The sequence below is a fragment of the Manihot esculenta genome, chromosome 18 (genome assembly GCF_001659605.2).
Source record: "Manihot esculenta cultivar AM560-2 chromosome 18, M.esculenta_v8, whole genome shotgun sequence".
Lineage (NCBI taxonomy): Eukaryota > Viridiplantae > Streptophyta > Magnoliopsida > Malpighiales > Euphorbiaceae > Manihot > Manihot esculenta.
Window position 1 is genome coordinate 6079014 of NC_035178.2, and position 23817 is coordinate 6102830.

At 34.6% G+C, this 23817-nt stretch overlaps 2 protein-coding genes across 6 annotated transcripts; one reads left to right on the forward strand and one right to left on the reverse strand.

The window, feature by feature from the left end:
* LOC110606344 (synaptonemal complex protein 2) lies at positions 1-15884 on the forward strand. Of its 5 annotated transcripts, none has more exons than XM_021745103.2 (18): positions 1-379; positions 474-523; positions 737-944; positions 1026-1151; positions 1390-1488; positions 6966-7642; positions 7728-7976; positions 8059-8187; positions 8276-8344; positions 8417-8527; positions 8890-8997; positions 9077-9187; positions 9250-9336; positions 9687-9778; positions 9864-9966; positions 10150-10236; positions 10358-10420; positions 15364-15884. In XM_021745103.2, the coding sequence occupies exons 1-18, from the start codon at positions 223-225 to the stop codon at positions 15463-15465; spliced, it is 2628 nt and encodes an 875-aa protein (XP_021600795.2). In that variant the 5' UTR covers positions 1-222; the 3' UTR covers positions 15466-15884. The 5 variants fall into 5 exon arrangements, 4 of the variants coding, with proteins under 4 accessions (XP_021600795.2, XP_043808870.1, XP_021600794.2 ...); XM_021745102.2 differs by having other exon boundaries at positions 2-379; positions 9687-9752; positions 9859-9966; XM_043952936.1 differs by lacking the exon at positions 15364-15884 and having other exon boundaries at positions 211-379; positions 9687-9752; positions 9859-9966; positions 10358-10884.
* A 2798-nt stretch (positions 15885-18682) lies between these two features.
* LOC110606063 lies at positions 18683-19743 on the reverse strand. Its single transcript, XM_021744799.2, has 2 exons — positions 19383-19743; positions 18683-19272 (listed from the first exon to the last, which is right to left on the reverse strand). Exons 1-2 carry the CDS (start codon positions 19608-19610, stop codon positions 18832-18834), a joined length of 669 nt encoding a protein of 222 aa, XP_021600491.1. The 5' UTR covers positions 19611-19743; the 3' UTR covers positions 18683-18831.
* Between the last annotated feature and the right edge of the window lie 4074 nt (positions 19744-23817).

Genomic DNA, 23817 nt, shown 5'->3' on the forward strand with positions numbered 1-23817 from the left:
GCGAACCATGAAATTAATGTTCCGTTTTTTTTTCCTCCCCGTTTATGGGCCAAGCTGAGGATCATGTAAAATAGCATGTGATTTGGCGCCCAAATCATTTTACCAACTCGCTCAAAAAACTCCAACGGCCAAGAGCAAAAGCTCTTTCTCAGAGCGCGAGGGAGACAAGGAGAATTGAGCACGATTTTTCAGGGTTTTCAGTGATCGATCTTCGATTTTAAGATGCAGAAGCTAGGGTTTCCTAGCATGAAGAGCTTGGATCACTTCAAATCGCTATCGGGCCCCCTTTCGGGTTCAGCGAAGAACCTTTCATCTTATACGAGGCCATCTTCGGATTCCATTTCATCGGGAAGTTTCGCTAATTTGAAGCTCACTGCAGGTTTCTCTGGAGATTCTGAGTCTCTGTTTTTTGTTTCTTCGGGAAATTTACAAGCTCGACTCATTTATGCAGTTGATGATCCATTTGTTTGCAGAAAAATTGATCAAAGAGCAGGCTTCCGTCAAAACCGATCTGGAAATAGCGGTACTATAAATGAATCTCTCTCTCCCAATCTATATTTCTATACAAGTAAAAATAGGTATCTATAGGCATCTGTAAAAGTGTTCGTACGCCCGTACGTGTATGTAGATTGTTGTATACTTAAAGTTATGACTTTCTTTTGAGGACAAGTTGTTGGAATCTATTGATAACATGAAAGTGAATGGTGATTTGATTGAATTTTTTACTATTAATTAGAACTCTAAGTTGAAGAAATCAATGGAGCATATTGGTGCGTTAGAGGAAAAGTTGCAAAATGCCTTCAACGAAAATGCTAAGCTTAAAGTGAAGCAGAAGGAGGATGAGAAGCTATGGAAAGGACTGGAGTCTAAGTTCTCTTCAACTAAGACTCTTTGTGATCAACTGACTGAAACTTTGCAGCACTTAGCTGGTCAGGTTCAGGATGGTATGTAGAATTTTAGGTCTCTAAATTTTGTATTTTACTTGTTACTGACGATGATAAGTGCCTCTAAATTGTCTCTGTCAGCTGAAAAAGACAAGGAGTTTTTTGAGAACAAACTGTCTGCAAGCTCAAATGCTATTGAAAATTTGAACCAACAGATGAATGAACTGTCTCTGAAATTAGACTCTGCTGGAAAAGCTATCAGAACTCGTAAGTCATTTGCGTTAACTTTTCTGCGAAAAAAGAGGGCTATTCAATTTATTAAATGAGGATTGCTTGAGTTATTTATGTATGATGCCTGAAGTACTATTAACAAACAGGAGTTGATTATTGACTCACCTGCAAAGTGCAATAGGATTGCTTATATCTAAGAAAATACCACAGAATTGTTTTCTTTTTTTGGGACTTGAACTTGCCATTGAGTAATGTGTTTGAATTCTGAATTCAGAGGAACAGGAACTGGAAGAGCTTAAAATTGAAAAAGAGGAAAGGAATAAGATCTACGTAGAGGAACAATCCAAAACTGCTACTCTCATAGAGGAAAAAGGTAATCAACATTATCAGAAGGATGATCATCCACCTTGCTCATTTACAGATTAGTACATGTTGCTTTGTAAAAACTTAATGGTCACTCATGCTTCTAAACAACTTTTAATCAGAGAAAAAGCAGAAACTCATGCTTCTAAACATCTTTTAATTTCATATAAGTGGTTCCAAATACGCCTAAAATGAGAAAGAAGCTATCTATCTGGCATGCCTCTTGTGTCATCATTAAGTTAAGAGTCATTAGCCACTCATGTCAAAAGGAAAACTGTTATTTTTGTGTATGGATATTGTTAAGATACTTTCTGTAAATAGCCTAGATTTGTAGTGGTTGTGTACATAATTAGGGATATAATTGTGTGATATGATTGGGATATGATTAGGCTATAATTAGGGAATCAATTTACTTTCTTACCTAGTATGTATTCTTGTAAGTAGTATATATACCCAATTGGCTTGAGGGAATCATTAAGCATTTTTCTCTCAAAGCTTCTGCTTCCTCCTTTTCTTTTCATCATCATTTTCATGGTATCAGAGGCAAGAAACTTGGTTCAGCTGTGAGTGGCAGATCTACCACCTTGCTTTGGAGACTTTCTGTCTCACCACCTAGTCCATCTTTCTCGCCGGCTTCTAATCGGGGATCCAGTGAAGCGCTGCCACCAGAGTCGGCCCCACACGCCTCCATGCGCCGCTCAAGCCGTCTGTCTCCGGTACATGCACCGGCGCGTGAACTGTTCTCTGGCAACCTTTTCATGCCGGCGACCCTTCCTCCAACATCGCCCGATGCCAGCGACTCTAGCCCACTAGGTTCGGTCACTTGTCCAGCCCGTCTTCACACGTCTCTTGTGAATAGTAGCTTCAGATTTACTGCTTACAGGCACAAATCCTCCTTTTTTTAGCAGATTCAGGTCCCTATTCAGTCTCTTGTTGTTCTAGAATCTCTCTCGACATGTCTGAGAAGCAGAACACCCTCAATATAGAAGATGTGTCAGCTAGGCTCTTAAGTATTTCCCTTAGTAAGAGTGACGTTACAGATATAGAATCCTCAATTTTGGCTGTACAACAAGGGAATCAAGGACAAGGAGAAAATCGCAAAGGTAAAGGGAAGAAGTTTCATTACTCCTATTGTGATAAGAAAGATTACACACGGGATGCATGTTGGGCATTGCATGGCCGACCACCACGGCCCAATCAACCCGATAATACTGGCAAGTCAGCATTTCATCTTGCTCAATCTAATGAAGAAGGCTTGCTTCCATAACCTACCAATAAATCTCAGGAATTAGATTCAATCACTTTAACTGGAGAAGACTATAAATAATACTTGCAGTTCCAAACAGCTTAGCAACATCCTCCATCTTCCAGCATTGCTCACTCCAGTAATTCCTTTACTTATCTAAGTTTTCACCTGTTGGTCCATGAATCCTAGACTCTGGTGCTTTTGATCACATCTCTGGTAATCACAATCTTTTCTCTACTCTTGTTTCACCTTTCACAACATCCAAAGTCACTTTAGCTAATGATTTATAAACTTAAGTTAAAGGAATAGGAAAAGTATAACTCCTTCCTTCTATTCCCTTAACTACTGTCTTGTTCACTCCTGAATGTCCATATAATGTAATCTTCATTAGCAAATTGACCAAAAATCTTAATTGTTCAGTAACCTTTACTGTTGATTCTGTTGTGGTGTAGGACCGGAGTACTGGGAAAATGATTGGAACAGGATCGGAGTTAGAAGGATTGTACCACCTCTCCACCTCTCCAGTTGCTTTTGTTTCTACTACTTTCACTGAGCTTATTCATAACCGTTTGAGACATCCTAGTCTTCTTAAATTGCAAAAAATTATCCCTAGTCTTTCTTCTTTATCTTCTTTAGCATGTGAGTTATGTCAACTTGGAAAACAAACTCGGGCTTCATTTTCCAAGCGAGTCAATAACAGGGCCACCTTGATGTTCGACGTTGTTCATTTAGACATTTGGGATCCAAGTTGTGTCAGTACAACTTTGGAATTTCAGTATTTTATTATTTTTATTGATAATTATTCTCGTTGCACTTGGCTTTTTTTAATGAAGAATCGCTCTGAGTTATTCTCCATTTTTCAAAAATTTTATACTGAAATACATAATCAATTTGGTGTTTGCATTAAGGTTTTGCATAGTGATAATGCACGAAAATATCTTTCCACTTCTTTTTCTCATTTCTAGTCTACTCAGGGTATTACTCACCAGACTTCTTGTGTCCATACTCCTCAACAAAATGGTTTAAGCGAAAAAATTGGCATTTGATTGAAACCGTGTGCACCTTACTCATACATCATAATGTTCCACTGCGTTTTTGAGGCGAGACGGTCCTTACTGCTTGCTACTTGATCAACCGTATACCTTCCTCTATTTTGCAGCATCAGAGTCCTCATTTGGTTCTCTTTTCTAACCAAATCTCCAACCAGTTGTCTCTGCGAGTTTTTGGATGTATATGTTTTGTTCATGATCATACTCCTAGTAAAGACAAACTCCAGTCCAAATCAGTTAAATGTGCGTTTCTCGGCTATTCTCGGCTTCAAAAAGATTACAAATGCTATGATTCCACTACTAATATATATTTTGTATCTTCAGATGTCACCTTTTTTGAAACCTCCCTTTGTACAAAACCTTTGTTCCTAGAGTTTTGCCTATACCTGCAACTCTTATCTCTCCTTGATCTCAAGTCAGTCCATCTCCCACTCCTACACCACCTCTTCAGGTCTACACACGTCGGCCTCACCCATCTGCTAATAACAATGACACTTTTCTCCCTGATGCAGGTACTTCTAATGACTTATCTCCAGTTCCATCATCACCCACTTCGATCATGCCTTCAATAGCAATAGTTACTCCTCCTCTTACTCTCCGAAAAGATATTTGCTCTTCTCGAAATCTGAATCCTATTTATAGTTTTGTGAGTTACCATCGTTTTTCTCCTTCCTATTATACTTTTGTTTCCATCGTGTCTGCTGTTTTTATACCCAAGACAGTTAGAGAAGTATTAGATTATCCTGGTTGGTGTAATGCAATGCTTGACGAGATGACTGCTCTTCATAATAATGAAATTTGGGAACTGATATCTTTAGCACCTGGCAAGTCTACTATTGGTTGTCGTTGGGTTTACACAGTTAAGATGGGATTTGATGGCAAAATTGATCGTCTTAAAGCTCGCGTTGTAACTAAAGGTTACACAGAGATTTTTAGACTTGATTACAGTGATACTCTCTCTAGTAGTCAAAATAGCTTTTGTTTGCCTTCTTATCTCACCAGCTGCAATTAATCACTGGACCCTTCATCAACTGGATATTAAAAATATCTTTCTTCATGGTAAGCTCGCCGAAGAAGTCTATATGGAGCAACTTCCAGGGTTTGTTGCTCCGGGGCAGTTAGAGTTAGTATGTCGTCTTCAACGCTCCTTATATAGTCTAAAACAGTCTCCAAGAACATGGTTTGGACGATTCAACATTGTAGTTCAACAGTTTGGAATGTCTCGAAGTAATTTTGATCATTCCGTATTTTTTCGTCATAATGGCGATAGATGCATTTATTTGGTGGTCTATGTTGATGATATTATCATTACAGAAAATGATCATGATAGAATCTCTCAGCTTAAGCAACATTTGTTCAGTTATTTTCAAACTAAAGACTTAGGAAAATTGAAGTATTTCTTGGAGATAGAAGTGGCACAATCTAAAACAGATATTGCAATTTCTTAACGAAAATATGCTTTGGATGTATTGGAAGAAATAGACATGTTAGACTGTAGACATGTGGACACTCCCATGGATCCAAATGTCAAACTGGTTCCTAAATAGGGGGAGCCACTTAAAGATTCTGCTAAATACAGAAGGTTAGTTGGCAAGCTCAATTATCTCACTATAACTCGACTAGTTTTCCTTTACTGTAAGTGTGGTTAGTCAATTTCTTTAAACCCCATACAGTAGTCACTGGGATGCAATCATTCGCATTCTTAGATATATCAAAGGAGCTCCAGGACAGGGTCTACTCTATGAGGACAAGGGTCACTCATAAATTGTTAGCTATTCTGATGCAGATTGGGTAAGTTTTCCTTCAGATAGACGATTTACTTCAGGATATTGTATTATAATTGGAGGGAATCTTATATCTTGGAAAAGTAAAAAATAGGGTGTGGTTGCAAGATTAAGTGTAGAAGCAGAATATCGAACTATGGCTTTGGCAGCATGCGAACTCATTTGGTTGAAGCAACTCCTTCAAGAATTGAACTATAGCGATGCTAGCCAAATAAAACTGATATGTGATAATCAAGCTGCCCTTTATATTGCATCAAATCCAGTTTTTCATAAGAGAACGAAGCATATAGAGGTAGATTGCCATTTTATTAGGCAAAAGATTGAGTCGGGATGCATTTCTACTAGCTTTATCAACTCAAATGATCAACTAACTGATATTTTCACAAAATTTCTTCGGGATTCACGAATCGAGTATATTTGTAACAAGTTTGAAGCATATGACATGTACGCTCCAGCTTGAGGAGAAGTGTTGAGATACTTTCTGTAAATAGTCTAGATTTGTAGTGAATAATTAGGAATATGATTGTGCTATATGATTAGGCTATAATTAGGGAATCAATTTATTTTCTTACCTAGTATGTATTCTTGTAAGTAGTATATATAGCCCAATTGGTTTGAGGGGAATCATCAAGTATTTTTCTCTCAAAACTTCTATTTCCCTCTTCTTCTTTTCATCATCTTTTTCAAATATGAAGATGACTTAGTCATCAGCATCACCATTATCCTTATAGTTGGATCGAGCTTCATTTTACTTAAATTGAATATTGGATTAAAATTGTTATTCTTCTTATTAGTGTTTAGTAATTAACAAAAGAGGAGGAGACAGTTATTTGTCTATTATTAACGATTCAATTCATTTGGTATATATATCCTCTATAAGGATTAATTTTGTCAGATTGAAGAATTTGCTTTTCCTGGTGATGTATTGATCCACAGCATGAGAGTGCTTGAGGAATATTAATGGTTTGAGCCTTTGTATTTGTAACCTGTTTCCTTTTACCACGTATTGCAGATTATGTCTGTCCATATTGGTAGAAATAAAATAAAATAATAATAATAATAATAATAATAATAATAATAATAATAATAATAATAATAAAGACACTTTATGCATTTTAATAATTTTCTAGTACTTTTGTCTTTCGTGAACTGCTTAAGATGAAAAAGGAGATGGTTAACAAGGTATCTCTTTATGAATAGCTTTCTCTTTATGGAATGATACGGCATCTATGGGAGACACAGTTTCTAATGTTTATCTTGTTGAAATAGGACTCTTTTGCTTAAGGCACACCTCATAGAAACTATTAAGCTTTTTGATTGACTTTTAGGTCTAGGATCCATAGCCTAATTTAGTAGAAGAAATTAGAGATTTGTGCATCATTCACTTATTTCTTTCTTTGTCATGCAGATGCTATGTTAAAGAAATTTGAGGCAACTGTAGCAGCTAATAAATTGGCCACAGAGAGCTTGAATTCTAAATTGGAAGAGATGCACCTTGAGTTACGACTGAAGGAAGATGAAATCCGACGTTTGATGGCTGCTCAGGAAAACTTGGAAAATGAGAAGAGTATCCTCCAACTTAGCAGCACCGATTTTGCTAATAAATTGGCTGTATCAATCCAGGAGATGAAAAATCTTGAAGGTTTTATTCATATGTTGGCTGCACAATTGGCTGAACTGGATAAGCAAAATTTGAATTTTACTGACAAGTTTGACCAGCTAAACTCTCTCTATAACGCTTGTTTTAAGTTGGTCCAACTGGAGAAAGACCTTGCTGCTAAGTGTGCTCAAAAACAGTATGATCAGCTGCATGACAAGTTCTTGAATATGACGTCAGAAAAAGATGCATTGCTATTGGTAAACCAGGAGTTGAATAATAAAATTACTGAACTTCAGAAAGCCCAAGAGACTGTTATGGCACAACTTTCTGAGGAATGCCGTGCAGCAGGAGAGAGAATTCAAAGATTAGAGTCTGAAGCTGAAATGCTGTTGTCAAAGAAGAATGAAACAGAGACGTTAGTTTCCAAATTGGAGGAGACAATTGATGTTTTGTCAGAAAGTTCCAGATCATCTGAGAATAAAGTGGTCTGCAACATTTGTTTCCTTTTCACTAAGCTAGGTTTGGGCATGCTTTATACATACTCTAACCCCAATTTTTTTAACCTTGAAGCAAGATTTATTGTTGAAAATTTCAACATTAGAAATGGAAAACAAAGATATTTTTCAGAAATTGGAGACAGAAGTAAGGAAAAAAGCTGAAGATATAGCTACTTGGAAAAAGGAGAGCGAGAAACAACAGCAACATGTAGATTCACTGGAGAAACAAATTGCCCAGCTTCATAGCATGTTAGAGGCAAAGGAACAACTTCTTTTGCAATATAAGGATGGAGAGAAGAAGTTTGAAGAACAAATCACTGAGGTTACAAGAACAGATAGAGCAAAACACTTTTTGGGGTCCTGACAAGCTTCCACTATTATTGAGATTCTGTTTATTGTTGCAGAGTCGGGCACTGCTAACTGCTGCTGAAAGCAAACTGGCTGAAGCAAAGAGACAATATGATATGATGCTAGAGAGTAAACAATTGGAATTATCTAGGCATTTGAAAGAAATATCTCAGAGGAATGATCAGGTGTTATCATTAACTATTTTCCTTACATGAATTGTCAATGATGTGAGCATGTGTATTCATTCACATTTACACTGATCACTTTCAACAGGCAATTAATGACATCAGGAAGAAGTATGAAGTGGAGAAGCTAGAGATTGTTAACATGGAGAAAGAAAATGTTTGTTCATACTGATGGTCTATTGCTGTAAGCTTAATTGTGAATCATGTTCCTCATATATTGATCCTCCAGGCAGACAAAGTTGTACAAGAAATCCAAAGAAAATGTGACCAGACACTTGCAGAAAGCAAAGAGCAGTCGAGGCAACAGTTAATTCACATTCAGGAAGAACATGCTTCTCTAGTAAGCACCATAAATTTTTAAGAATCCTATTAGATTGTGCTTAAAGTAAATTTCACTATTGTTCATAACTATGCAAATGTAGTCTTTTTATTCTGTAATATGGATGACACTTTTGCACAGTTCCCTGCACTTGCATGAGCGCTTCCATTACATGGTTATCAAAATATTCATGCCCGCAGTTATTATTCTTGAGACCTGTTACCCTTTTTCTATCATATGTATGTTTACTGTTCATTAGCGTACATGAAAGTATAAAGAAATTATTTTGAGGCATGGTTTAATCTTTTACTGGAAGCGCAGATTATAGCTGTTTGTATTGTCATTCTTCAAGGCTGACAAATTTGCATCTTGCTCATGTATAGGTCTTGCGCATTCAGCAGGAGCATGATAGAAATGAAATGAGTTTGAAAGCTGATCACTTTGAACAGATAAAGCGTGCCCAGCTTCAAGCTGAAAATGAACTGAGAGAGGTACATATAGCTTAAATTACTACTAATATGCAATATATTAAATAAATGCTTCAGTTGACCTTTTCTTGAACTTGTCTAGAAAACAATGCAACTCAGGAATGAACATGAAGTTCAAATGAAAGCTTTGAGATGTGAGCATGAAGATGAGTGCAGGAGGCTGCAAGAAGAACTGGATCTTCAGAAGTCCAAAGTATGCATTTTCTTTCAAATGTTATGTCAAATTAAATGAGCTGAGCCTTGGGTACAACGCAGGAAGACAGGCAGAGGGCTTTGTTGCAATTGCAGTGGAAAGTGATGAGCGATAACCCACAAGGTGACCAAGAAGTGACTTCCAAAAAGGTTGTTGAAACATTTACTTCTCTTTTCCTACTTCCCTTCCTCCATCCCTCATGCACATGCAGAAACAGGTGTAGATTAGTCATACTGTTAGTCATATGCTCTGAAAAGTTGTTATATTTTAGTTTTAACATTTTAAAATTGTGTGTTTCATCTTTCATGGCCTCAGTGGTAATGGAATATCTTCTTGTTCCATGCATCTTCAACCTCAAGATGGAATAATTATGATTTTCTTTTCAGCAGCATTATCTGCAAATTTTTATCTCATGTGCCCATATGGGTGTAAGATATTATTCCTTATAAGCTGTATGTCAAGTGAATAGGCATGTAATACAAGTTAAACTTTTATTCAGGATTACTCCATTTCATCAATCAAGATGAGAGACCCCAGCGTTGGCAAAAGAAGTCAGCATGCTCCGGTAAGGTTGGATAACAGACAAAAGGGTACAAATTCAATCATTTTGCCTCTGCTCATAGGAGTTGGAGCCCTTGCAAATTTCTACTTCTTTTTCGTGTCCTTCATAGGATGTTCCTTTCCTGGGGGGAACACAAACACCAGTGTCAAAATTATTGAAGAAAGTGGAAAATGCTAACACAGGAAGCGTTATGAGTATCCCTAAGCACCACAAGAAGGTGAAATACTTCTTTCCTTGGTTTTTCATTGACCTTTTCTCCTTGAGATTTCTTTGTGTGCATGTGCCCCCGGGGGAGGGGTGGGGGGAGAGGGTGTTGTGTAATCTGGTGCATTACCTCTACCAAGTCAAGTCTTATTCCCCGTCCCTATCGCTCTTGAGTTTTGACTTTATGATACATCAGGTAACTCGCCATGAATATGAAGTTGAAACAGCTAATGGAAGAACAATTACCAAACGAAGAAAGACAAAAAGTACAGTCATGTTTGAGGTACTTAAATCCCACTCACCGAACATGTGAAGTCATTGCATTGAATAGGCTGCTCCTAGTTTTGAAGGGCCTGCAGTTTTTCAGCTCCTAATTCTGGATTTCCTGATCCATGTTACATCAGGACCCAAGAAAACATAAGAAGATGAATACACCAAAGATCATAACTCCTAGAAGTGTTGTTAAGGTAACTCAAGTGCAGATTGTTTGCTCCCAAATTTGTAATTTGTACATATCGATCGCGTTAATGCTTTGTCTTCTTCAAAAGTTTTTGGGTAACTTATCACTTTAGCATAATTGATTGAAACATCAATTTTGCACTTGGTACAATAAAGGTGCATCTAAATCAGTAGAACAGTTAGTTGATCAATCAGGACAACTTTTACCATATAATGCTCGCATTCCATTACTTAAAAGTTTATGATTAATAACTAGTGGAGATGGGCAAATTCTCTTTTGTTTCTTTGTTTCATACAAATTGCATTTAGTGGCATGAATTTCATCAGTCACAGGGAAGCAAATATCCTGCATCTGCGTAGTGGTTACTTGTATATGAATTTCTTGCTTGAATTTCACAACTTGTTACATATATAATCGACTCGAGTCCCATTTAGAGCTTTAGTGAAAATATCTCCTAATTGTTCTCCAGTTCGGATATGTTCTGTTGATATTATCTTTTGTTGAACCTTTTCACGAACAAAATGACAATCAATCTCGATGTGTTTGGTCCTCTCGTGAAATACTGGATTGGAGGCAATGTGGATAGCTGCTTGATTATCACACCACAACTTAGCAGGCACCGAATTTGAAAACCCAACTTCTTCCAACAGTTGACGTACCCACAAGATTTCACAAACAGCTTGTGCCATGGCTCGATATTCAGATTCAGCACTAGAACGGGAGACCACATTTTGCTTCTTACTTTTCCATGAGACCAAGTTACCTCCCACAAAAACACAATACCCAGTAGTTGACCTCCTATCAACTTTCGAGCCTGCCCAATCAGCATCAGAAAAGCATTCAATATTTGAGTGCCCATGGTTACCATAGAATAGGCCTCGCCCTGGAGCCCCTTTAAGGTAACAAAGAATCTGTCCCAGAGCATCCCACTGGGCAACAGTAGGAGAGGACATAAACTGACTTACCACACTCACTGAATATGCAATATCAGGACGAGTCACAGTCAAATAATTCAGCTTACCAACTAATCTTCTGTACCTTCCAGGATCTGCAAATGGCTCACTGTCTTCTGTGGTAAGTTGAAGGTTAGGGGTCATTGGGGTACTACACGGCTTAACACCCAATTTTCCTGTTTCTGCCAACAAATCAAGAACATATTTTCTTTGAGATAAGAAGATGCCTTTCTTACACCGCATAACTTCAATTCCCAAGAAATATTTCAAGGAACCCAAATCCTTTGTATGAAACTGTGTTTTAAGAAATTCTTTTAGGGATGTGATGCCAGCAATGTCACTTCCTGTAATAACGATATCATCCACATATACTACAAGCAGAATTACTCCACTATCAGAATTTCTATAAAACACTGAGTGATCACACTTACTCATCTTCATTCCAAACTGTTGGACCACCTCACTAAACCTGCCAAACCATGCTCGAGGACTCTGTTTCAAGCCATAAAGGGATTTTCGAAGTCTACAAACCTTACCTGACTCCCCCTGAGCAACAAAACCAGGTGGTTGCTCAATATAAACCTCCTCCTGAAGATCACCATGAAGAAAAGCATTTTTAATATCCAGTTGATGCAAGGGCCAATCATGAGTAGCCGCCAAGGAAATAAACAATCGGACAGATGCGAGCTTGGCAACTGGAGAGAATGTATCAGAATAGTCAACTCCATAAGTTTGTGCATAACCTTTGGCCACTAAACGGGCCTTGAGCCGAGCAATAGATCCATCAGGGTTTACTTTTACTGCAAACACCCATTTGCACCCAATAGCCCGTTTTCCTGGGGGCAAGGACATCAACTCCCAAGTACCATTAGTGTCAAGGGCCATCATTTCCTCTTCCATTGCAGCACGCCAACCAGGATGGGACAAAGCCTCAATAACAGTTTTGGGAATTGAAATAGAATCTAAAGCAGTGACAAAACAACGAGAAGAGGAGGATAATTGATCATAAGAGACACAAGATGAAATAGGATAAGTGCAAGTACGTTTACCTTTGCGAAGAGCAATGGGCAAATCCAAATCAGACGGTGAAGGATCAGTGGGAGCAGGATCTGTCGACGAAGAAGCAGGTAGCGGAACGGAGTCAGAGTCCTCTAAGCGTCTGGAATACACATGAAAGATGGGAGGGCGACCTGGCACATGAGCGAAAGGTGTAGGAGTAGTCTGAGGAGACAAAGAGCGAACAGTGTATAACAAGAGGTCATCTTCCTCCCCCTCGGTGTTATAAACAGATGATGGCGGAAAAAATGGAGTGGACTCAAAGAATGTTACATCCGCAGACACAAGATACCGATTCAGATCAGGAGAAAAACAACGATACCCTTTCTGACGTCGAGAGTAGCCAAGGAAGACACATTTGAGTGATTTAGGATCCAATTTAGTAACCTGTGGACGAACATCACGAACAAAACATGTACAACCAAACATACGTGGCTCAATAGGAAACAAAGATTTAGTGGGAAACAAAATGTTATAAGGGATATCACCATGAAGGATGGAGGAAGGCATGCGATTGATCAAAAAACAAGCAGTGGATACAGCATCAGCCCAAAAACATTTAGGTACCTTCATTTGGAATAAGAGAGCTCTGGCTACTTCAAGAAGATGTCGATTTTTTCTTTCAGCAACTCCATTTTGTGAAGGAGTGGCAACACAAGATGACTGATGAAGAATCCCTTTTTGTAACAAATAAGATTGAAATTCCCCAGAGAGATACTCTTTAGCATTATCACTTTGCAATATACGGATGGAAGTATTGAATTGGGTTTGGATTTCAGCATAAAATGCACAAAAAACAGAAAATAATTCTGAACGACTCTTCATTAAAAATAACCAAGTAGTACGAGAGAAATCATCAACAAAAGTAACAAAATACTTAAAGGCAGACTTAGACACAACAGGACAAGGACCCCAAACATCTGAATGTACTAACTCAAAGGGGGACGAAGCCCGTTTATTGACTCGAGGCAGTGTAGGTAAACGATGATGTTTGGCAAATTGACAAGACTCACAATCTAGAGTAGACAAAGAATGAAACTGGGGATATAACTTCTTTAAAACTGAGAGAGAAGGATGCCCCAAACGACAATGAACATCAAAAGGTGTTAAACGCGTGGAGCATACCAGAGATCGAGGAGATCGAGGTAGTTGCTGATCCAAGACGTAAAGACCCTCTGACTCACTCCCTCTACCAATAATCTGCTTCGTCGAAAGATCCTGAAAAACACAGTGATCAGGAAAGAATGAGACACAACAATTCAATGCACGAGTGAGTTTACTAACGGAAAGCAAATTAAATGCGAACTTAGGGAGACATAACACAGAGGATACAGAAAGAGAAGGGGTTAAGTTGACATGACCAGAACCAATGACAAAAGATTTAGTGCCATCAGCAAGAGTAACATAAGAAGGTGATGTACGAGACTCAAGATTGGACAAAAGGGTAGAATTACCTGACATATGATCGGTAGCACCAGAATCAATAACCCATTTTGAGGATGAAGACACAAGACATGTAGTAGAGTTACCTGACTCGGCAATTGCAGTGATAGAGGAGGAATTAGAGGATTTTAGAGATGCCTGGTATTGGACGAATTGTGCATACTCATCTGCAGATATCAAAATTCCTTGATTGGAAGATCCATTCAATTTGTGTTCCGTGATTTTAGTCATCATAGGAATCACATCAGTTACGGTGGTGGTTTTCACTTTAACCATGACAACAAACCCAAAACGACAGCAACAAAAGAAACACAGAATCAGAAAACAGTACCCGGCGTGAACAGTACCGATGAACAGTACCACGTGAACAGTACTCGTGAACAGTGTCGATGAACAGTACCGATGAACAGTACCGATGAACAGTACCCGTGAACAGTACCCGTGAACAGTACCGATGAACACACCTCCCCCAAAATCCGAACGGCAAATAAACCTCAGATCTGACAAGGGAACGATGTGGCGACTCCAGCGATGGTGAGATCCAAATATTACCCGTTATGGGTAACCCAAATAAATAGAGCCCTAAGTCTCTAAAAAAAAAATTTTTTTTTTTTTTTTTTTTTTTCTTAAAAAAAAACTTTGACGGGAGAGAAAAATTAAATCTCTACGAGAAAGGCTCTGATACCATGTAGAAGGATAATATTTGTTGTATTTCACAATAGAGATTACAATCTATTTATACATGAGAGATGGTATCTAAATAGGAAGGAAAATAAGTCTATGATTATACAATCCCTAGGATTAAGCAACTGACCCATCTATCAATATTTACTTCCTATATTAACATATTTACTTTCTATAACTTATAACATACATATCGATCGCGTTAATGCTTTGTTTTCTTCAAAAGTTTTTGGGTAACTTATCACTTTAGCATAATTGATTGAAACATCAATTTTGCACTTGGTACAATAAAGGTGCATCTAAATCAGTAGAACAGTTAGTTGATCAATCAGGACAACTTTTACCATATAATGCTCGCATTCCATTACTTAAAAGTTTATGATTAATAACTAGTGGAGATGGGCAAATTCTCTTTTGTTTCTTTGTTTCATACAAATTGCATTTAGTGGCATGAATTTCATCAGTCACAGGGAAGCAAATATCCTGCATCTGCGTAGTGGTTACTTGTATATGAATTTCTTGCTTGAAAATGCTAATTGATCCCAAAATGATGTAGAATTCAAAGAAATTAGGCATTAGTTTGTCGTAAAAATGCATTTTGGGAGTATTAGTTGGCTGTGAATATGCATTTTGTTGGCTTATTATGCTATCTTATCTGAGAACATGCAAAATATAAGAAAATTAAGATTTGAGCGAGGAAACAATGGAGCCAACAGAGTCTTCAAGTAAATAAAAAGATCTGTTTGTTTGTTTGAATTATGATATTAATGCTTCCATAATTCTGCATCTTTGAAACTCTGAGTACACAATGCAGGGAATTAAGGGAGCTGGTCGTACACATCCTTCAAACATGGGTGATCTGTTTTCAGAAGGATCACTAAATCCATATGCAGATGATCCTTATGCATTTGATTAGAGCTATTCTAATTGTAGGATTGATGCTCAGGTACATAGAGATCTTTAACCCTCATTACGCCATTTACATTTCTTATTCCGGCAAATAGTTTGCATTCTGTCATGAAAGTATTGGTTATGAATATCTACCACAGTGATTGTCGTGGCATTTAGATGCTTCAGATCCGCATGTTATTGTGGTCAACATTGGGCCTCCTTTAAGAGGGACTAAGATGTTGCATCTTGAGACCCATTTGGCACCGACTCATGAAATATGCTTAGTGTTAATCATCTTCAACAGAAGAAAAACCTTATTCATTTTTTTAAATTATTTTTCTCGTCACTATTTTTTTTCCAGTGATGAGATAATAGATGATAGATACTGTTTAAATACGTTCTCTAAACTGCAGACAGTTGTATGGTATTTCCCTGATTACTTTCTTGGGTTCTTGCCACATGATGTTAGATGGCTTTTTTCCGACATTGACGTGATCTGTGGTAAGATTACCAGACTGATCATTACTTGGGCGTTTATCTCGCTAGACCAAATCAAAATATTTGTCACTTTGAAATTTCCTCTCAGGTTGGACTTGATTGTCATTCTGCAGAGACTTTTTGAATATTTTAAGGCACCAAAATAGTATAACATGCAAAAAGATTGAAGCCTAGGAGCAGTATCTTTAGTTCCTTAGGGTCAGAAAAGAAGAAAATTTTAGCTGCCAATCTGTTTGCTCGTGCAGGTTCAGTTGGTTAATTCTTTACTGGGCCAAGGACATTCTGCTATAGTTTGAAGAAAATAAATTTTCTCTGAAAATGGTCGAATATACTCGCAACTGGAAGTCTGAATTTATGCTTCAGCTTTATATTCTGTTCCTTGTTCTCTTCTAAAATCTGTATCCCTGATGCAGTTTAGGGCAGAGGTTGAGTGTTAAGATTAGGGACGAATGAAACTACTATATGAACTTACTGCAATTGGCTAGTTGCCATGTGTTTTGAGCCTAATTGAACTAGGTCTCGATCCACCGTCAAATGACCAAGGAATCCTGAACTCTTCCACAGGGTTGGGTTCGTTCAAAGTGATCAAATCATAATAGCCTAGCATATTCTGTCTTTTCCCCATTGCTTATTAACAAATTAATGCCAAAGTTCGAACATGCAAGTAATCAAGCCTAGCATAAGAAAGGGCATGCGTAAACCATGTTTGGTGATTAGACCAACCTATCATATCCTTTCTTTCGCCCTTTTCCGTCGAACCTCTCCCTGTTTCCCCCCAACCCCTTATTTTTTTATTTTATTTAATTAGTTAAAAAAGTGCTGAATCCTTTATTTAGTTTTTATTTTTTTATGTTCTTTAATATAAGATATTGAAATTTAAATAAGCAGGGAAGATAAACTCTAAAAAAAAGTTAATTTTTAAATAATTATAATATTTAAGGAGTAAAAATCTATGGATAAATTGTTATTAAATTAATAGACTATTTTGCTAATAAAATAAACTACAGGGTCCAAATTTTAAAATGTAGGAAACTTGTAGATTTCACTAATAATTAGATGGTACTTTATTTTATTTTTAATTAAATATTTAATCGTAGCAATAATGGGTAAAACTTTACTAATGGAGTGAAATATTAAAAAAATATTTTAATTGAATATTTATGCAATGTTAGCAATATTTATTAGTGTTAGAGTAAAACATCAACTTTATTAATAGTGGAAATGCAAATACTTATTCTGTTACAAATTAAATTAAATTAAATTATTCTACTTGAGAAATGTTATATCACATGCCTTTTTTATATATATATATATATAATTTCCCTTAATATTACAATTAACTAAATGAATATTTTCATCATCATCATTTTTGCAAAGTCCTTAACTCCTTATCCTAGTAATGGTGTACATATACCATTTTTATCACAAATTTAAGTGCAAAACTTTATGTAACCATATAATATTTTTTAAATTTTCTCTAACTTTTTAATTTAGAATAAATAATTAAGTGTTTAGTAAAATTACTTAAAAGTTACTTTTGGATATTTTAAGTATTTGTTTTAATGGGATTAAGAGTACTGATTACATGTTACACTATTTCTGATTTTAACTTATTTTTAGCAATTTTTCAATATATAAACAAAACCAAATGCTAATCCTTATGAGTTTTTATTTATAAACAAGTTTAGTTTATTTATAATTTCAAAAACGCAGTTTATCTGAGTTATAAATTAAACAGAACACCCTCTATATTAGGTCCTTATATTTGAAAGTAAACTTAAAAGCTTTAATTCATACTTTTTATAAATAAATGATATATGGATTTATCACCGAAAGTTGTCAACTGAAAAAAAAAAAATTAGAACAAAAATTCAGACATTTTATTCTTTAATTTTTTAAAAAATTTCTCATAGATCCATAAATATTTACTTTATAGAAAATTTAACTTGATACAATTTATATTTCTTAAAATCTCTTATAATGTTTCGCTGCTATGTAATGTGATTATATTTTATAATTTAAAAAAACAAACACGATACTTTCGAATAACTCTCATATGCCATAAACCATAAGCTACTTCAACCAATGGGCCGCTGGCTATACATTAATACATCATTATAGTTGATGTCCTAATTGAGCTACCTTTTAGTTTTCATATGCAAATGTAATTAGAGATGGAACGTCTCGGGTATCCTATTGTATTATAATTAAATTTAAAATGAATTTGAATTTAAAAAATAATATTTATTATGAATTTAAATTTTATTGATAAAATATTTATTATTTAAATATGTTTATATAAATAATTAATTTAATATAAAAATATATATTTTATAATAATATTTATAATTTTTTATATATTTACTTTTAAAACATAAAATTTAAATAGTTTTTAAAAATATTAAAATTTTTAAATAAAAATTATTAATAAAAATTTTTTATACAAATTATTAATTAAAATATATAAAATTAAATAAATTTAAATTTTATTCGAATACAAATAATTAAATTTAAAATGAATTCGGATAATTTAAATTAATTTTTAATAGGATTTGAATATTATTAATATAAATTAAATTCAAATGTGGGTAATTTTGGCGAATTATCTACGTTCAATATAACTGTGCATATTGTTTTTGGATAACGTGTTGGAATATACTTCAATCCTCTCAAGCAATAAGTTAGGAATTTAAGAAGCTAGTATAACCTCCATTAATTCCTCTCTCCTCTCGCTTCCACAGGCATATCAGTCATTTTTCAATTATAAAGATTGAATATAATACAAATCAGAATAAAACTTAATCAAGATCTAACCTGGCCAGGATAGTGAATTTCATCGTCAACAAGTGAACTAATCCTAAAACTTAGACATATACCTTAGTGATTTAGCCCCTTAGCACAAGAGACTAAGCCTTTGCTTGAATAGCTTAGGTGAATTCTGATCAGGTGGGTGCATGAATTTGCAGTTAGGGCAAGATGGAGATGACTTGCAAAGCATTACCAACATGTGGCACCTTGTGCATACAGTAGCTATCATCTCTTCCCCATCATCTCCTTCGAATGCTAACCAGGACGGAGATCGCTTAAGCCCTTTCGAAGTGTTGTTACCTTTACTTGAATCCATGAACAAATCGCCCAAACCCTGTATGGAGCTACCAAAATTATGCTTTTTATTGTGGTTGTTTTCGTTGTTTTTCCTTTGTGACTCGCATGGCTGCAGGTTTAGCTCAAGGTCTAAGCTCATATGACCAGGACTTGGTGGCTCAGGGCTTCTCCTTGGATCTCTGGTTGTTCTCTTCTGCGTTCTCGTATTATAGAAGTGTATCTGTCCTGACTGCACGCAAGAAGAGAAGATGCGACAATATGTAGTTAATTAAGGACTTATAGCTGTATGATGAAATGACCAAGTCATTTCGGTTCAACACAAAACTTATATATGGATACCTGAATATTGAGGCATCGTTGCCACTCCGAAGGCAATGGAGTCTCAAATTGCAGCTCTGTTTCAAAGAAGGATTTTGTGATTTCAGGTGGTTTTGATATTTTCTCGAAAATCCCTTCAGTTATTTGTGCAGGCTCATCATCCCACTTTCTTTTCTTGGATGAAACATCAAGCTCTGGGATTGCAATCTTTCTTCCATTTGGAGAGGTGGGTGTTTGAAGTGAAACCATAGCTTCAATTCAAAGAGACTCAACACTCTGCAAGCTTTTCAACTAGCAGTTTAGTAAATGATCTATAAGGTGAAACACTGAATCGCTTGAATGGTTATATATAAGGGAAGCAGTGGTCAGCATATATATAACTGCAAGGGCAGACTCTTAATTATAGGGCAAATTTGTAGGCAAGAGGGCCTACCTAGGTATATACGTGTGCATGACTTGCAACCTAAGTTGGCTCTTCAATTACTCCACACAGCACACAGCTCCAAGCTGATCCTGAAGGCCAAGATTTATATGCATGCATCATTAAGCAGCTCTGGTCAAAATTATACAAAAGATCACATGAGGTAGCACAGAAATACACGACACATAAGATAAACATTAATCATGTATAAAATGAGTGAAAGTTTTTTTTATTATACTCATCCCTAATATAATCAATGATTGTGAAGTCAGTGCGCATATGAGTACATATTTTTCTTAATCACTTCTCTTAATTATTGGTGCATATAAGCCCCAGGAAGCGAGTGAGCCAGCTGTGCAGCTGAGCCAAAATGCAGAAGCCATTAGAGGAGGTGATGAGCCAAGCAGAGGAAAGGGCAAGGGAGAGGCATTAAATGTGGTGAGTGAGTATACAGTTGAAGAAGGTCTTGAATCCTTTATTGATATATTTAAAAGATCACAATGAAGACCTAAAACTTTAAAAGCTTTCAACATCCTTCTTCAGCTATTAAATTACAAACACCACATCCCTTGAACTGCAAGCTTTTAAAGCTCTCAACACCCTCAGCTGTAAATTAATTAACAACCCATGTTTTTAAAAGCTAGCTAGTTATATGTATGTATCTTCCTTTCTCTATCCATCCACTTTTTGGGTAAATGCTCAATTTTGCTCTATGTTCAATATCACTCTTTTTAATTTTTTTTTTTTCAAAATAACTCCACATTTGCAATATTCATTTATAAATAAGTAACCTAATTGAATCGATGAAATTTAATTTGAAATCGATTAATGTTTTTAAAAAATTTAATTTTCGATTATCAGTAGATTACTTTTGATTGATATATAATAAAAAATAACTGAATTTTTATTAAATAATATATTTAATTATTATTTTATTAATAAAATATTATTTATAATGATTTAATTAATATCATGGATGATCCTTCAAAAATATATTTATGTTTGTACGCGCATTTGTTAACTTCAACATGAATATTAATTTGCATTTGACCCTTTTTAAGTTCATTATTTGTACACGTCTCCTTTGATGTCTGCTGTAGTTATTGATTTTATAAGTATTTATTCTACATAAATATTGCACATTTTAAAAATTTATTAAAAATTAAAATTATAAAAGTATTATTTTCTAAACTGATATTCAACATTTAAATTTTAATCAAATATAAAATTTTTACTATTCAACATGAAATAATTATGTCATAATCCAATTTATTTCATTCTCAACGAAATAAAACTGCATAGTTTTAAAGAAATTTTACTGTTTAATTTATGTAATATATTTAATTTATTTATTTTCATGAAAAAAGCTAATTAATCCTGCAATTTCGTAACACAATTATTTAATTTTTGTAATTAAAAAATTACAACTATACATTTGTTTATTATATTTAATCACATTGTTTTTATAAAATACAAATGTTGAATACAACTTATAAGTTATATATTATAAAATTTAAATAGAAAAATTTAAATTCAAAACTTACCTAATCTTTAGGTCACATCAATATAGAAAGATTGATTAAGACTAGTACTAAGATTGAGCATTCAGTCGATTCGATTTAAAATTGAATCTAACTGAATAAATTAAAAATTAAAATCTTAGTATTTATAAAAATCGAATCAAATCGATTTTGATTCAAAATTAAATCGAATTGAATCGGTCTGATTTGATTCGATTTGAATTTTTAATAATTTACACTTTATTTTTAATATTTTAAAATTTAATTAAAATATTTTAACGTTAATATGATCTAATCTCTCTGTATTATTAAAAATAATATATTATATATTATCAATAATTGATTTGGTTTATTTTTTTAATTTTTTTCTAATTAAAAACGAACTGACTGAAATTTTTGAAATTAAAAATTAAATCGAACCGAAATGAATAAAAAACTCAATTGAATTTTTAAATTAATCCAAATCGATCAATTATTTCGATTTGAACCAAATACTGCTCACCCTAATTAATACTGATTCACATCACACTGTGAAAGGCGACAGCATATCAAAAGTCATAGAATAAATTTTCCCCGTGTATATGCTTCAAAGACTACAATTCTAAGTTATATACTTAGCCGAATTCCAACAACCGAATATCAATTGCAAAGGGACCTTAAACCCTAAACTAGACCACATGGCAGTCTTCCATAAATACCCGCTTATTTGGTTGCTCAAATTAGTATGACATTCTATATAAAATGTAATAGAATTCTTCCCAAATTAAACCTGTTTTTGGGATTACCACCACAATGGAACATGAGAAAAAGCATAAAAGTAAAATTGTAATTATTTCATATGAATTAAAATATATAATTAATAATAAATTTTATTTATGTTTTAATATACCCTTCATTCATATTACTTTATTAATTATTTTCAAAATTATTAAATTTTTAATACATAATAAATAAGGAAATATTAAAAACCTAATTAATAGATCATAAATAATTAATAACCGAAAAAAGTTAATAATCATATAAATATGTACTTATATTAGACTCTTCCTTTCTATTTTTAGTTTCCTAAAACTCTTATCAGCCTTCATTAACCTCACTTGAATTCACTTAAATGCAGAATTTGAAAGATTACAATTTCTTCTTTGGGTCTCTCGCTCTCCCCCTGTTAAATGCTTTCCGGTTCCCAATCCACACCTATTAATTTATCTCTCTCTTTCATATTTATTATATTTGGTAATTTCCGTAACATAAAATAAAAGAACAAACCTACTCCCACTTAGTTATCTCAAAAGTTAAATCAATTGTAAGCTGTTTTTTTAAATAAATAATATATTTAAATTAATTTACATATTAATTTATTCTAACATATATTGGACCCACTTAATGGATGAATCTTCTTCTCCTAATAGGACCCCACTCCAATAGCTGCTTATATGTATATCAAACAATTTCAGTAATCAGACAGACATCAATTCTTGATTTTAGGATGTAGGGCCCCTAAAGACTTTCTAAAAGGTATGGTCAAAAAATTAAAATGAAAAAAAAAAGTTGAATTTTAAATATTTAATATTTCTCCTATAATGAAATTCAAACAGGTGACATGCAATTGAAAGAAGCAATAGCTCATGCTCGACATCATACAAATTACACAGAAGTAATTGCTTTACGCTGAAAATAAAAACAATAATAAAGCTGCGAGCCACATTGTCAAGGGAGGGCGGTTTGCAGGGCCCAACTCTTACGTAGAAGGTCAGAGACGTTAGCTCAGTCGCTTATCCACATTGGAGCACTCTACATACACACAATTACACTTGGATTTTTTTAAATTAAAGAAAATGTAAAATAAAATTTTCAAAAAGACTTTGTTTTCAATTTTCTTTTTTCTTGCTAACCTAAGCTACTTAAACCTAGAGAATGGTGATGCATAGTGAAGATAAATGCTAACCGTTTACCAAAAGAAACAGACAATAATTGAATTATTGAAATACTTGTTCTGAACCATACATACAATAGAATATGAATTATCACAAAATTAAATGATTTGCTTGAGAATATCCAACCTTAATACATACTCTAAGAGAGAAATTATTTTAAGATTCACAATCTTTAGAGTGTAGAAATATGAAAAATGATGAAAGTGGTTTAGAAAGAATAATCTTAGGGAAAGCATTCAATTTCAAAACAGTATGTGAACTTATTTGAAAATGATCTAACAATAACAAGTCACATGCTAATAGTAATAAAATGAACTAACAACTGTTAACCAAATTGTGATTGATTAATTGGGTTTTTAATTTCTCTATGACTTAATAAAAGAGCTGAAAATTGATATTTTGAATGGTACTTTCATCTCATCTAACACTAACCAAGTTAGGGGACAAATGATAATGAAGAATTATGATGATGGACCATAATAAATTGATAAATATGAGAGTGGCCCAAGTTAGGTGTGAAATTGGTTGGGCTTAAATTTACCTGCTATTTATCTGTTGGTTTTGGGTAACCATCATCATCA